General features: G+C 44.9%; 1 protein-coding gene across 1 annotated transcript in view; it reads right to left on the reverse strand.

The window, feature by feature from the left end:
- The window catches only part of SORCS3 (sortilin related VPS10 domain containing receptor 3), a 498,155-nt gene that overhangs the window by 146,994 nt on the left and 336,512 nt on the right, over nucleotides 1-14,649 (reverse strand). Inside the window, exon 6 of the mRNA XM_038411611.2 lies at nucleotides 477-541. Coding sequence (XP_038267539.1) covers nucleotides 477-541 — 65 coding nt within the window. The remainder of the gene's footprint in view (nucleotides 1-476; nucleotides 542-14,649) is intronic.

A 14,649-nucleotide genomic window follows, 5' to 3' on the forward strand; every position in this document is an offset into this window, starting at 1 on the left:
TAACTTTACTTGTTTGCAATACAGCCTATCCACCTGGTTAGCAATTAATTATGCACGAATCCAGTCCACTCCAGAAGTGGCTGGCTGCATTTGAATGACGGAGGTAAGTGATTATTGTTTTCCTCTTTAAGTCAGGGTGCCAGCACTGCACCTGCTGAGGCTGGCAAGGAAGTGCCCACCATGTACTGCACAAACAGGAAAGATCCACTGAGCGCGAGTGTGTTTTGGTGGGGGGAAGGGTTCCTTTGTGAATTTATATGGGGATCCAGTTCTCAGAGACAAGTAGGATTATAAGCAATTTGTAACATGTTGTGATCCATTATGAGCCAGATTTACCGACTCAGTCCAGCTGCTTTGTGTCACTCTGCAGATGCAAAGAAGCCATCCAGCATGATGCTGGTGAATTTTCCCCTATGTTATTCAAGGAACGTAATTGATAATGACACTTATTATAAGCAGTGGGCTCAAGCACTCACGTCCATCAGCTGTCCGGGCTTCCATGTGCACAAGGTCAGGCTCCTTATCCAAACCCATTACGGACCTGGGGAAGAGAAGGAAAGAGAAGGCGACCAGTGAGATTAAAAGCTGTGACCGCATGTGAAGAGGGCTGGTAATGCCAAAGCAGCAGCCATCACCCCCATTATAACAGGCCACCTTGGAGCACAAGTAGATTGAACACATGAAGACTCCACGTAAGCAGCAACCATGTCGGGTCTGTCTGCACAGGAGCTGGAAGGCATAGTTCCCAGCTCATGGAAACTCACCTGCGCTAGCTCCCACTGAGCTACCCCATGAAAAACAGAAGTGTAGCAGAGCTGGCACAAGTGTTGGGAGGAGCTAGCTGTCCCGTGGATGATCCCATCGAGACTCTGGGCACATACTCAAGTGGCGAGCCCTGCCTGCCACTCGCACCACCATGGCTACACATCTGGTTTTAGCACACTAGCTCGATCGCCTTGAGCTGGAAATTGCACCAGCCAGCTCCAATGTAGACATTCCCTTAGAATCTAACACAAGGGTGATCATCTCTCATCTTTTGGAGTGTGCACTGATCACCACAAAAGTCAGAGAGGACCTTCCTCTGGCGTGCCTCAGGGTTTCCTTGCCTTCATCTGAGGCAGAAGGATGCTGGCTACTGCTGGAGGCCCGGGCACCCACCTGCATGGACCTTCATTCTGACCCATTATATCAAAGCCTACACTTCACACAGGGATGGGCCCAAGATGGATACCGCTTCCTGTGGCTCCCATTAACCGGGAATGGTGAACCGCGGCCACTGGGAACTGCAGGCGGCCGTGTAAATGTAAAGAATTGTCTGGTGGCCCGCCAGCAGATTACCCTGACAGGCCGCATGCAGCCCATGGGCAACAGGTTGCCCACCACTGCTGTAAACCCTGCATATGATGGAAACCACTTTAAGCCAGGGGTTATGGCAGCACCCCCAGCATCCCTAGTTCTAGCACCTATGAACTCACATATTCCCACAGTTGGTTAGATGCTGATCAGTGCTGGTGGTGCAGAAGCAATTATGTTATATGACTTAATATGGAGCTGCAATAGATGAATTTCTCATTGTTTGTAAACAAAAGCAGCCATATCAATTTCAGCTCCATTCAGAACATGTGGTCTTGAAGCAAATTATACATAAAAATGTAAGCAGATTCAGGATGAGCTCCACCCGACATCTGGTGGTGAGTTGTGGCAAGTTGTGGAAAAGAACTTCAGGGGCTGATCTCATTTGCATAGGCACACCCACCCTGCCTAGCATGAGCCCATAGTTGCCCAAATGGTCACTTTGGTTGCTGTGGGATCCCCAGTTTCTCTGTTATAGGGGCAGGAAGAATAAATTGTTATTATCCTGATTATGTAAATCAAGGACAGTGGAACTGTTCTTGGTCTTTTGTTATGATGGAGGGACTCGCCATCAACTAAGTAGCGCTCGCTAGGCAAGGGACATGGGTTCCAAAACTCAGTGAATGGAGAGAGAGGCTGGGGACAGGTATTAATGCCTGGTGGTATGGAACTCTTGATGAGGGCCTTACATGCTAATTGTACTTTCTCCTCTCTCCACTGTAGACTATCAGAGCTAATTTTGATTCAATGGGCCAATGGTGCATCAGCAGTGAGGCTCCCCTACTATAAGATGAAATCACAAAAGAGTTAAACTTACAAAGAGCTGAAATCACTGAGTGTTGAGTTAAGTAGTGGGGGGAGCCTGAAGATATATTCGCAAAAAGAAAAGGAGTACCCGTGGCACCTTAGAGACTAACAAATTTATTAGAGCATAAGCTTTCGTGAGCTACAGCTCACTTCATCGGATGCATTTGGTGGAAAAAGCAGAGGAGAGATTTCCACCAAATGCATCCGATGAAGTGAGCTGTAGCTCACGAAAGCTTATGCTCTAATAAATTTGTTAGTCTCTAAGGTGCCACGGGTACTCCTTTTCTTTTTGCGAATACAGACTAACACGGCTGCTACTCTGAAACCTGAAGATATATTGTGGAGCAGTTTGCGGGATGGATGGCAGAGCAGAGCAGCTGGTGGAGCGGAGCAGTTTGTGGGATGCCTGGAGCAGCTCATGGGGCAGCTGGCAGAAAGGAGCAATTCCTGGGATGGCTGGTGGAGCAGAGTGGAGCCCCATGGAGAGGTGGGGCACTTGGCTTTGGACCACGTAAGGTGCCCCTTCAAACCCCCCCCCTTCTCCACCCAGGTTGGGAGGTAAAACTCTGCAGATAAACTTTCGAACTCTGGTGCTGCACTGACCAGGGACAGAGGCTTTTGGGTTGTTGGACTTGTGGGACTTTGGATGACTTTGGGTTGCTGGACTCAAGAACCAAAGGGAAAGGACATGCCCCAATTTGCTTGGGGTGGGTTTTTTGCTCATGGGTTGTGTTATGAATCCTGTTGGTGGTGTTTCCCCAACATAATGCCACCTTGTTTCTCTCTGTTATTAAAAGGCTTTTGCTACACTCAGACTCTGTGCTTGTGAGAGGGGAAGCATTGCCTCTTAGAGGCGCCCAGTGGGGGTGGTATATATTGTCCCAGGTCACTGGGTGGGGCCTCGAGCCGGTTTTGCATTGTGTTATTGGAATGGAACCCCTAGATATTGAACCTGGCCCTTGTTGCTGCCAACTCTGAAGGGCAGAAGAGTTACATATATAGAGAGAGAAAATATTTTCACCACTCTCCTCACATTAATTTTCTCAAGCAGCACCATTGATTTCAATAGGACTATTTGCGAAGAAAGGTACTAAATGTACTTATCAGATTTTAGCCTTGTGTGATCATATAATTAAGCATTGTATCAAAACGCGACACACATTGGTTCAGAGTTAAGGTTACACTCGAGATGGTGGGAAGAAATTGAAATTTTAACCCCCAAAATGTGATTTTTTTCTTTTTTGCAAAAATCTGGGGGGTTTTAGACAAACTTAGAGTGGTTGAAATCTGTCAAGACATCAGCAAAAGAACTTTCAAAACTTTTCTGCACCTTTCTTTCTAGCTGGCACATGCAACCTTAGCAGTGTCATTTCCTGACCACCGATTGCTCCACTTAGCTACCTTGATGTTCTTGTATTGTAGATTTTGGTCTGGAATGTGCTTATGGTTTAGGGAGCAAAGTCGTGAGCAATCAGACTTGAACGCCTTCCAGACAATGAAGGGCCAGATCCCTCAGCTGGTGTCAGGCTTGCGCATCTCCATTTACTTCAGTGGCACTATGCTGACTTACAGTAGCTGAGGATCTGGCCCCAAGAGCTGACAATTGTGCTATATATCATTCAAGCGGTAATTTCACATAGGTTTGCAATAACATCGCAAATTTTATCTGCGGCATAGAGGTCAAGTGCTACTGTAGCCGGAGTTTGTGAATTCAGCCCCTGATCTCATAACAGAGGGTAGCAAGCTTCTGTAACCCTCCCCTATGGCATGTCACTATGGCCAAGAAATAAAGATAATGCTCTTCCCAATATACCTGTGCATCACAACTTTACCCAAGGTATTAGTAATTGTAGAAGCACTTGCCTTATCTGGCATCAGGCCCTGCCTCAGTTTCCCCTTAATAATAGATCTTCCTTCAGGCTAACAATCCTTTATCAGGGCTTCTCACCGAACAGCTCCCTGCAGGTCACTCTCCCTGGCCATCTGCTTGGGAGGTCTGGAGAGCTGTCACCTTCCTGCCTCCCAGCTGGCCTCCACTCTGAACTCCAGCCTTCTTAGCTGGCTGCTGTATTCTCCAGGCCTTCTGCCTGGGAGCTAAGAATAGCATCTCTAGTCACAGAGCCCTCCTACTCCTACAGAGACATTCCCTGAGTGAACTCAGGCTGCCCTCCCTTTCTCCCAACAGATTTGGTTCTGAGTCTCCAGCTTCCACCACATGACTCATTCGCTTCACCTGGGGAGGTGGGCTGAGCCTGACCCAGGTGCAGCTGAGCCCCACCCCTTTCAAGGGCTGGCTCACCTATGACTCTGATCTCCATACAGAAAACACAGGGCTAATTTCTGCAGGCTCACTAGAATTTTATGTAGATAAAACCTGATTTAGTAGAATCTGATCATTCCTAAAACGTAACACTGATTATACCCACCGACAGCTGGGGAGTGCCCCAAGTGGATTTATAATGCACGTTATACTAGCGCCGGAGAAGAACAAGTCTTCTGAAACATGCCAGTCTCCTGTATTTGCTATTGTATGGGATCTAGTTGTTTCCTTAATTAGCTTTGACATCTCTGATGATTCTATTCATAACAACAAAAAAGAGCAGTTGGTACAGCAGCTCCTAATTATCCATCCATTCATTTAATGCCATGCTTCAAACTCAAACGCTCCCGAAGCGATGTCAGGCAACCCTGAAATTGCGAGACTCCCCTCCCCACACACGCACAGTGTCTGCAAGAGGGTAACAAAAACTGAATAGGAGAGCCGCACTCCCATGGGAAATCCAGGCATACATCATCCTTATCCGCCCACCCCGAACCCAAGTCCTCCTCTTGCCTCAAAACCACTGATGGCAGCAAAAGTTGACAGAGTCAAAACCATTTTGCTGTTTTCCCTGAGTATGTTCCCAGTGGCAAGGCAGCTGTTACAGCTCTGCTGTGTTGCCAGTTCATGAGTGCTGGTATTTCCACAAAATGGTCGCCACTCATTTTTTTGGAGAAGCTTTAAGCCAACAATGTAACAAATTTGTCACAAACCCATGGACTGTTGAGCTTGGCAGTTGTCACCTGTGCTGCATAGCTTGGACACTCAGAACTCCACGGACACAGCAGGGATAGAACCCACATCCTCCGGCTCCGAAAATACTAGCTCCTGACAAGAGGGGAATCGCCACTAGCTGAGAGCAATGTAGGACCTATGACACACCACCAAGCAGTTCTAATTCCACCCAGTAGGGAGCAATAGACTCTCTCGCTCTCTCACCCACCCCCACCCACCCCTAGCCAGTTCATCACAACATTTTCCTTTTTCGGCATGTATAAAATGGCTCCCCTGCTCCCCTCCCATTCCCTGGTCTGTCTGAAGGAGAGGCTTGGGTCTGGCAATGAAAGAAATGCCACATCAACAGCATCTGCAGGCACCTGTTTGTTTCCCTTATCGTCCATTTCTTTTCTCTCTATCTGTCATACCTGGGCTGGTGAACTAGAGCCTAGACAGTTTTCCGTATCTCGTGACCTACCTTCTACCAGTGTAGTTCTAAGGAACCTGGTGTGACCCACAATGCAGGATTTCAAATGCTCTTGAGCCAATGGCCTTCTGCCTTTCAGATGCATACAGAGAGGAGGAGGAGGATTTAATTAAACTCAAAAGCATGAGCCTGGCTTGGAAGAATGATAGCGTACCCCACCTTTGTATTCCTGGCAAGTGTTTTCACGTCCTGCTCTAGGAGTAGCTCCAGTCCATGCCTTGTGCACACAGAGAATTGGTGCTACAGGTTAAAAACCAGCAATGCCCTATAACCCCAGAGGGGCACTTCCACCAGGGCTAGTCGTCCTACTCTGCTTTGCTCATTTATCACAACCCATCTAAAAAAGAGCTGGGGAAAGAGGCTGCAGCCAGAAATGATGGTAAAGGTCACATTCCTGACTGCCGCTGATGCTGGCTTCAGAACTGGGAGCCCGCAGCTAGTATTGCAGATGGATCAGGATTATTAGCTAATTAATAACTCAAACTGACTTAAAATCCCATTAGAAGGGACATGGTGGTTGCTTTTTTTCTTTTCAGCCCTGACAGCTATTGGCTTTCCAGAGTCTTCACTCCCCTGTAGTTTCCTTTGGGTATTGAATTAAGTGTTCTTGACGGCTGAAGGATTGATAGTACCCAAAGCCATCTCCCTATCAGTATCTAGAGGGCAGAGCACTGTGCTTGGATGCACATTTACTAGGTTATTTGCTAACATTTCAACCCTGACCTGAAGGGACAGGGAGTGAGGGTGGGCTACAGCTGTTAAACCTCTTAGTTTCACACTTTTCTCTAAACTTCTGCTCCCAAGAAGCTTCCAAATGAACCATGCTCAGAGCATGTACAACATGGTTCAGACCAGAATGTGAAACGAGTCATATATATGACACACGGAATGAAGAAACAGAGGATCAGATCCTCAAATGTGCCTGAGGAGAACTTGCCTTCTTGGCCTATATCTATTTAAAAGGCCACATGTCTGTCAGGCGAAATGCCATGGAAGTGATCAATGTGGTATGTATCATTATACCCATTTTACAGACATGAGGCACATGAGGGTTAAGAGACCTATCTACAGTGATACAAGGAGTCAGAGTCAGGAACAGAACTCAAGATTTCTCAATGTCCATTGCTACCGTGCAGCTACCATATCACTGGCCATACTAATAAGATTTAGAGACATTTGGTTGAGCAACCACGCTCTTATCTAATACCTTCTGGATTCCAGAAAAGGACAGCACCTGCTAATAGTGGAGAATGAAGCAGGTGGGAAATCCAGTTCCTCACTGGGCTCCTACAGTTACAACACACAGAACACTGTTAGGTAGTTGGTGGGGTTAGGCAAGCAGGTCAGGTGAGTACACAACCACATTCTGAACCCAAATTTTCAAAGTTATTATTCTGCAGACATGACATGTCACAAAATGCCATGAGAGGGCCTTGTACACAGGTGATCCACAGCACTCAGAGATGCTAGAGGATTTGTCACTGGCTGGACAAACTTTGGGTTTAGAAGCTCGAGGTGAACTTCTTTAAGGTCAACCTCCCATCGTCTTTATTTTGCCTGCTAGCTAACTGACAAGGTTCACATCAGAGAATGTTTTCTCAGGTAGGAAGACACAGAGGCAGCTAAAAGGTAGGTCAAGCAGACAAATCGAAGAAGCAGGAAAAGAGATTGGAACGATGCCCTTTCTGCTTTTGAATTCACAAGGAAAAATCTAACACCGAACAGCACAAATCTCTCCACTGTCACTGGGCAGGGGTTTGCGTGAATATTTCCTCCGGCTGCAGTCTCTGGGAGTCTGCTCTCCCCTTAAGTTTCATGGGTATCTCAGGGTCAGCAAAAACTCATCAGAAGTCAAAAACAAACTTCATCTCAGTTTGCATCAGTTCCATAAATCAGGCCGTGAGCGCTTGGAACGGTGGCCCAGGCCAGCAAACCTCAGTGACCCCCTGGTTAGGAGTCAGGTGCCAGGTGAGAGTTTTGCCAGTTATCTGCCTGGTATCTGAACCGTTGAGGTTCCTTGGCACAGCACTATTCTAAAAAGAAATAGATTGTGAAAATGGTAATGAGTCTTCGACAAGATGCAGCCTTAGAAACCCAGCCAGCGTAGGCTGTGATGTCAGAGTGGAGGAACTAATTGCCAATAATGGAAAGGGAGACGAGGAGTGGATGTGGACTACTCAGATGGATGTTTTGCAGTAGATTAGGATTAAAAAGGAAAAGAAAAAAATGTACATGTATAGTGCAACCATGTGTGGGGTGGAGGGAAGAAACATATCCCATTTTTTTAGACAATCCCAATCAAATTAATGGCTGTTGGCAATTGGTCTGCTGATACTGGAACAATACCCTGCCCCAGAAGCAAGTAAACACTCAGACATTTGCAGGTGGTATAAGGCAGACAGCATGTGTGTCTAATCCGACCAAGATACGGACCAGATGAATGGATACAGTCAGGCATGGGTGAAGCTGCTCCACACGCTAATCCAAACACTTCCTGCTATGTTAGACTACACAGATCTTACTGCAGGCCAGCTGGTGAACTATACCTTCAATCCTAGCACAAACTGGGCCTCTTCCTCCACACCACCTTGTGTCACCATTTACACATCTGCACAGTGGCTGCACGGTGCCACCATTTTGATTTAGTAGCATGTTTTGCATAAGGGCAAATAACTTCATATGTGGCACAGCTATGTCAAATCGGACCTTCTGTATGTTTTACTCGTATTAACTTCAGTCAGATCCGTAACAGGCTCTAGCCTATAGAAAATAGGACATTACCCTCTGGGGCTGAACAACAGGAGACATTCTCGTAACAGTGTGAGACTGTGGAATGGTCTCCCAAAGGATAAGGCAGAAGCCCCATTACTTGGCGCATTTCAAATCAAGCTTGAAAAAAGCACAGGGGAACATGCTGAAAGGATCTATCTTGCATTTGTCTCCAGGGAATGGGTTTATAGTTTTCTTTAAACTCTAATTTCTAAGTCTCTACAATTCTGGACGTCTGCAGGAATAATCACTAGGACAGTGAATCTGCAAGATTAGGCAGGAAGTTGTCAGGTGTCTACACTTAGCTAATTTTTTCACATCTGAACAGAGCCAACATAAGCTTGCTTGTTCAAAGCTTCCAAGGAATCTGGGTTTTTCTCTCCCCATAGTATTAATGAAAAAGGCAATGTACTTCACAGAAACTAAACAGCAATTTAAAGGACTGTAGACAATTCGAAGAAATCTCTGAGAAGTGTTCTCTTACCAAACAAATCTGCTGATGTGTTTTTCCTCAGTTTCCTAATTCTTTATTACCAGGGGACTAAGAAACTGCATGAAAATATTCATAATGATTTATCTGCTTATTTCCCATCTGCAGTCACCAGGCTAGATTACAGTCTTCACCCTTTCAAATTCCTCCTGCCTTCATTGCATTTATATTTCTTAACCTGCAGGGTGAATTCTGATGAAGATCACCGAATTCTTGTAAAAAAGGAAGGGGAAAAATCCCTTCTTCCAACGCAGGAGGTATTTTAAAGGACCAAGTTTGTAGATGTAGCCTCATAATTTCTTAGTTGTAGTATGGACTGAGATGATTGCAGGTGAGGAGTAAGAACTGCAAACACACAAGCATTTTAAAACTATGATGAGAGCTAATAAAAAGTTCGCTAAGGACTTTGCTATTGCACTTCAATTTTGCATGGAAGACGCTAAAACCAGATCCTCTAAGGCACCTGACGCCAATTGCTTTCATGGAGAGTTAGAAGCTTAAATATATTTGAGGGTCTGGGTCTCTGACATTACAGAGATGGATGAAGTAACAGATAGATTAGATAGATCAAGATTTTTGGAAAAAAATTTCACTTTTCCCTTGAAAAAATTCTAAAAGTCAACGTTTTCTGACCAGCTCTATATTTGGCCAAAAAATGGGAAATTTTTAACAAAACTTTTTGTGAAAAATGTGACCCTTTTTGTCAAAAATGTTCATTTTTCAATGAGCTCTAGTGCTAAGGGAACATGGCAGACCTTTAATGGACAGATCTGCTCGCTGTGTGAATTCACAAAAAGAAAAGGAACACTTGTGGCATCTTAGAGACTAACAGATTTATAAAGCTTACTTTATAGACAAGCTAATCTGTTTGTTTTTTCATTCCCATTTGGTCTGCTGCTCCTAGGTGTTGAGGGAGAGGTTGGACTGGGGTCATTTAAAAGCCAACCCAGATTAAAAACCCACAGCTGGCCCAGACTCGGGTTAAGGGGATGTTTAAGTGTGGTGGAGACATTCAGGCTCAGGCTGGAGAAAGGAAAGGGGAATTTTTGCAGGAAATTTGTGTTGCCTTCTAAATTTTCAATACATTAAAATGTTGGTTTCAGTTCACTTTTTGAAAAATGAAAATGAATGGTTTTCATTCTTCATTTCTCCTCAACCCCCTTTTCTCTCCCTTTGGGGGAAAAAAACAAAAAAAAACAAACTGAGGGGGCTTTTGGATTGCTGGAAACCAAAATGAAATAGACAAACAAACTAAACCATTTCAAAATTGAACACATATTTGTCTTGTTTCATAGAAAAAATGGACATTTCCATGGAAAATTTCAAAGAAAACAGAGATTCATAGATACTAAGGTCAGAAGGGACCATTCTGATCATCTAGTCTGACCTCCTGCACAGTGCAGGCCACAGAATCTCACCCACCCACTCCTATGAAAAACCTCACCCATAAACAGAAAAACAGAAATATTTGATTTTTTTTTTTTGTTGAGAAAATACCATTTTTCAACCAACTTTACCTTGCAGTCAACAGCAGAGCTCAAGCCCAGATTTTTTGGATCTATTACCAGCTACAGCATGGATTTATTGAGGGACTGTAGGCCACCTCTCTGTGCTCAGCTGGTCCATCACTAAAACGAGCATAATGCTTAATGTACTGTTATGAGGCCCAGTTAGTTAATGTTTGTAAAGCTCGTGGAATCCTCATTTGAAAGGCCCTGTAGAAGTGGAATTGCTGTAGCATTACTTCCCTGGCTATTCAGGAACCATAAGCAACCCTTCTTTCAGAACAGTTTAGAATAGTGCGGCAAATGTTGTATGCTCTAAGTACATAACTATAATTCCATCCGTCCTCACTCTACACCCAGGGATTCAACTCAGTCTCTACTTTCTCTCCATGCAAAGGAATATTTGGAAAGGTTTTTTAGTTTGGCACAAAGTGTTCCAAATCGGATCCACTGCACTTTAGAATACAGTCATCTAAAGATGCTTCCTTGCCTGTGTGTTTAAATCCCTTCATTTGTAGGAACATTTTCTGATTGCAAATAGGACATGGCTGATACGCTAAGGCTCAGTGATCCAGCTACTAACCGAGTCCAAGACAGAGCGGGGTGTCCCTGAAAAGCTTTGGAGTGGGAACATCATTTAATAAATTAGTGCAGTAGTATAGGAATAAAAATAAAGCTTAAATTATCCAAAGAGGGTATGCCAGCATGCCACTTGGCACAGATGGAATGTATAGAATAAGTTGCAAGATGAGTCCATATGCTTATGGGTAAAGCATTATACACTGTATTAATTAAGGAAGGATGGCTTGCCACATTCCCTGGTGCAGAATATCACAGAGAATCACCCTGGGACAATGTCAAACTAGCTGGAAATTAATTCGGACATCAATTTATGCATTTCAGAGTGAGGCAATGTGAAGTCAGATTTGTGACTCGTCTCTTCTGGTGGCTGTTTCTCTGAGCTTCAGCCACTAACCCTAAAAGAAAAATAGATTATTTCATTGTTTAAACCTTTAATCAGCAACCAAGTGAAAGAGAGAGAATAAACTACTCTGCTCCAAGATGGGCCAGAAAGCGTAAATGCATCAACGTGTCTCCTTGCCCCAAATCACGCTCAATTACCAGTTTATGCCAACTTAAGAGTGAGACACTCATTTGTCCTGACAGCCTTAAGAGGAAAGGCAAAGGAGACATAAACAAACAAAAAGGATTCTGGCAGTGAAGAGGGAACAGCAGAGACAAGGTCTCTTCTTAGAAACAGCTAATCAGTGCAGCAGTGATGGGTAAGAGTAAATGTTACTGGGGGGAAAGGGTTGCAGAGCATCACATATTCTACAGCAAGAAGGTTGAACAATCAAGGCAGGAGACAAACCCCCAAATATCGGTGATGGACATGGGATGGAAATATGCACAGCCTCACTTAAGCTATCTCTTCCTGAGATGGACAATGATAAGAGCAAGGAGCTTGCTGGAGGAGAGATGCAAGGCATAGAATCATAGAAGATCAGGGTTAGAAGAGACCTCAGGAGGTCATCTAGTCCAATGCCCTGCTCAAAGCAGGACCAACCCCAACTAAATCATCCCAGCCAGGGCTTTGTCAACCCTGACCTTAAAAACCTCTAAGGATGGAGATTTCACCACCTCCCTACGTAACCAATTCCAATGCTTCACCACCCTCCCATTGAAACAGTGTTTCCTAATATACAACCTAGACCTCCCCCACTGCAATTTGAGACCATTGCTTCTTGTTCTGTCATCTGCCACCACTGAGAACAGCCTAGCTCCATTCTCTTTGGAACCCCCCTTCAGGTAATTGAAGGCTGCTATCAAATCCCCCCCTCATTCTTCTCTTCTGCAGACTAAATAACCCCAGTTCCCTCAGCCTCTCCTCATAAGTCATGTGCTCCAGCCCCCTAATCATTTTCATTACTCTCTGCTGGACTCTCTCCAATTTGTCCACATCCCTTCTGTAGTGGGGGGGACCAAAACTGGATGCAATACATAAATGCACCTGTGTACATAGTTGCTGTGCAAGCAAGCGGTGAAAAAGATATTGGTTCAGGCTATATGAGAGGCCAGCTAGGAACTCCAGCAGTACACAGACCACCATGCACGGGGATCTGAGATCAAAGACACACTCCTCAGTTCTTCATGTCTGTCAGAGGCCGGCATTCTTTGGAGGCAAGAAGCTGCTTGGACAGAGAGCAGAGGGAAATCACCTGTCAGCATTCAGTAGTAACCTCATCTGCGAGCTAGTTCAGGAGAAGTGTTACTGGGCCTACAAGCGAGCTTCATCCAGTGCACCTCAAGCCAAGAGGGAGGACATCACCCTACAGCCTGGGTAGGTGCAAGGAGAGTAATAGATGACACACACCGGATTTGTGGAGCTGCAGAGCACCCCGGGTTGAGAGAGCAGCAGACTGGGTGTATATGTACACTACAATTAGACACCCGCCACTGGCCCGTGCCAGCTGACTTGGGGTTGTTTAATTGTAGAGTAGATGTTTGGGCTCAGGCAGCAACCTGAGCTCTGGGACCCTCAAATCCAGACTCTAGCCTGAGCACGAATGTCTACACTGCAGTTAAACAGCCCATTGGCCCACACCCATCTGGCATGGCCAGATGTGGGTTTTTAATTACAGTGTAGACTGTCCAGTCTATCTAGGAGCTTACATGGCCCTCCTTAATGTAGGATCTCACAACCATTAACCAATTTTATCAACACAACATCCATGTGAAATATTATCCCAGTCACATACAAATGGGGAACGGAAGCACAGCATAGATGAAAGGTCCATTAAAGTCTAGGGGAGTTTTTCCTTGCCCAAGGTCATACAAGGAGTCTGCAGTTAAGCTAAGAGTTGAACCCAGGTCTGCTGGAGTCCTAGGCTAGTACCCTATCCACTAAGCCATCCTCCCAACCTGAGCAGGCCCATGGCCTATGTGCTATGAGTTGGGGAGCTCAATGCCATGATTACAGCTTATCCAAACTGCCTACAAGCCTAGGCCATGAACCTTGTCAGAAGCAGGTCTTTGGTTCCATGCTCCAGATTTCCTTAAACTCAGTTACATGCATTCAGCTTCACCGCTGAACATAACCCAAGTCATACAGGGCACATATCTGCCTAGTGCCTATAAACCCATGGCTCATTATCTCCTACCCATACTACAACTTCTATGGTATAATTAAATAGCTCTGATGATCCACCATCTGCTAATCCAATTACTGCTGTACAATCATGCGGGCCCAATAGCAAAAGCCACTGGCTTCCCCACCTTGTTCTAAATAACAGCCTGCCAAGGGGAATAATTGAAGGAAACTCATCTAACCTAAATTACTTAAAGGAACCTACAGTGTAGCTAATAGGATACTCCTTCCTCATCTTAAATTCTCATGTAGTTTCATGCAGGCTACACTTAACGGTGGAAGGATTAAACTAAGCTCATTCTATAGAGGAGGCTCTGGGGAATACCAAGGGAATGAAAGGACGGGAGTTTCAATTTCTTCTCTTGGTGAGAATTAATTCTGCCACATATCGCTTCTGATGAATCGTCATTTTAGAAAGTTTGTTAATTTCCAACAGGCAGAATTCATAAAGAAGGATCTCCTTATCTTTCACAGCCGTTACTGAGTGACACAAATGGATTGCATCTAAATGAGTTTAGGGACGTTTTGTCTGTTTGGCCCTGATAAGAAACTGCTTACTACACAGCATGGGTCCAACTCAGTCTGTTAAATAGAAGAACTGTTGTCTAACTTAGTGATGGGCAAACTTCAGTGAGTTCAGAAAAGCTAATCAAAATCTATCTGAACCTTCTTGGTCTAGAAATCTCACACGGGAAATGTCTCTCGTGATATTCTGGCTACTTCCTAGTTAAAGTCAAACTGGAAACATTGCAAGAAGAACCATGGCTTGTGGTTATGACTGAAGCTCTGATTTCAACCTAAAATCACCTCTGGGGGTATTTACATGTTCTGATTATTAAGGGCTGATTCTCCATTACCACCAGTGCAAAATGAGTGTAACAAAGCTATCAGGCCAGAACTTCTGCAAGGAAAAGAACTGCCAGGAGAACACTGAAAAGGGAATTTGTTTACAAATCTAAGCACATGTTCTGGGATGGGGTTGGTGGGGGTAATGTTTCCCAGTTCCAGTAAAAAGTAAGCCAAGATTTCCAAAAAAATAGGAGCTTACAGTTA

Source organism: Dermochelys coriacea, chromosome 7 (genome assembly GCF_009764565.3).
Source record: "Dermochelys coriacea isolate rDerCor1 chromosome 7, rDerCor1.pri.v4, whole genome shotgun sequence".
NCBI classification, from domain to species: domain Eukaryota; kingdom Metazoa; phylum Chordata; order Testudines; family Dermochelyidae; genus Dermochelys; species Dermochelys coriacea.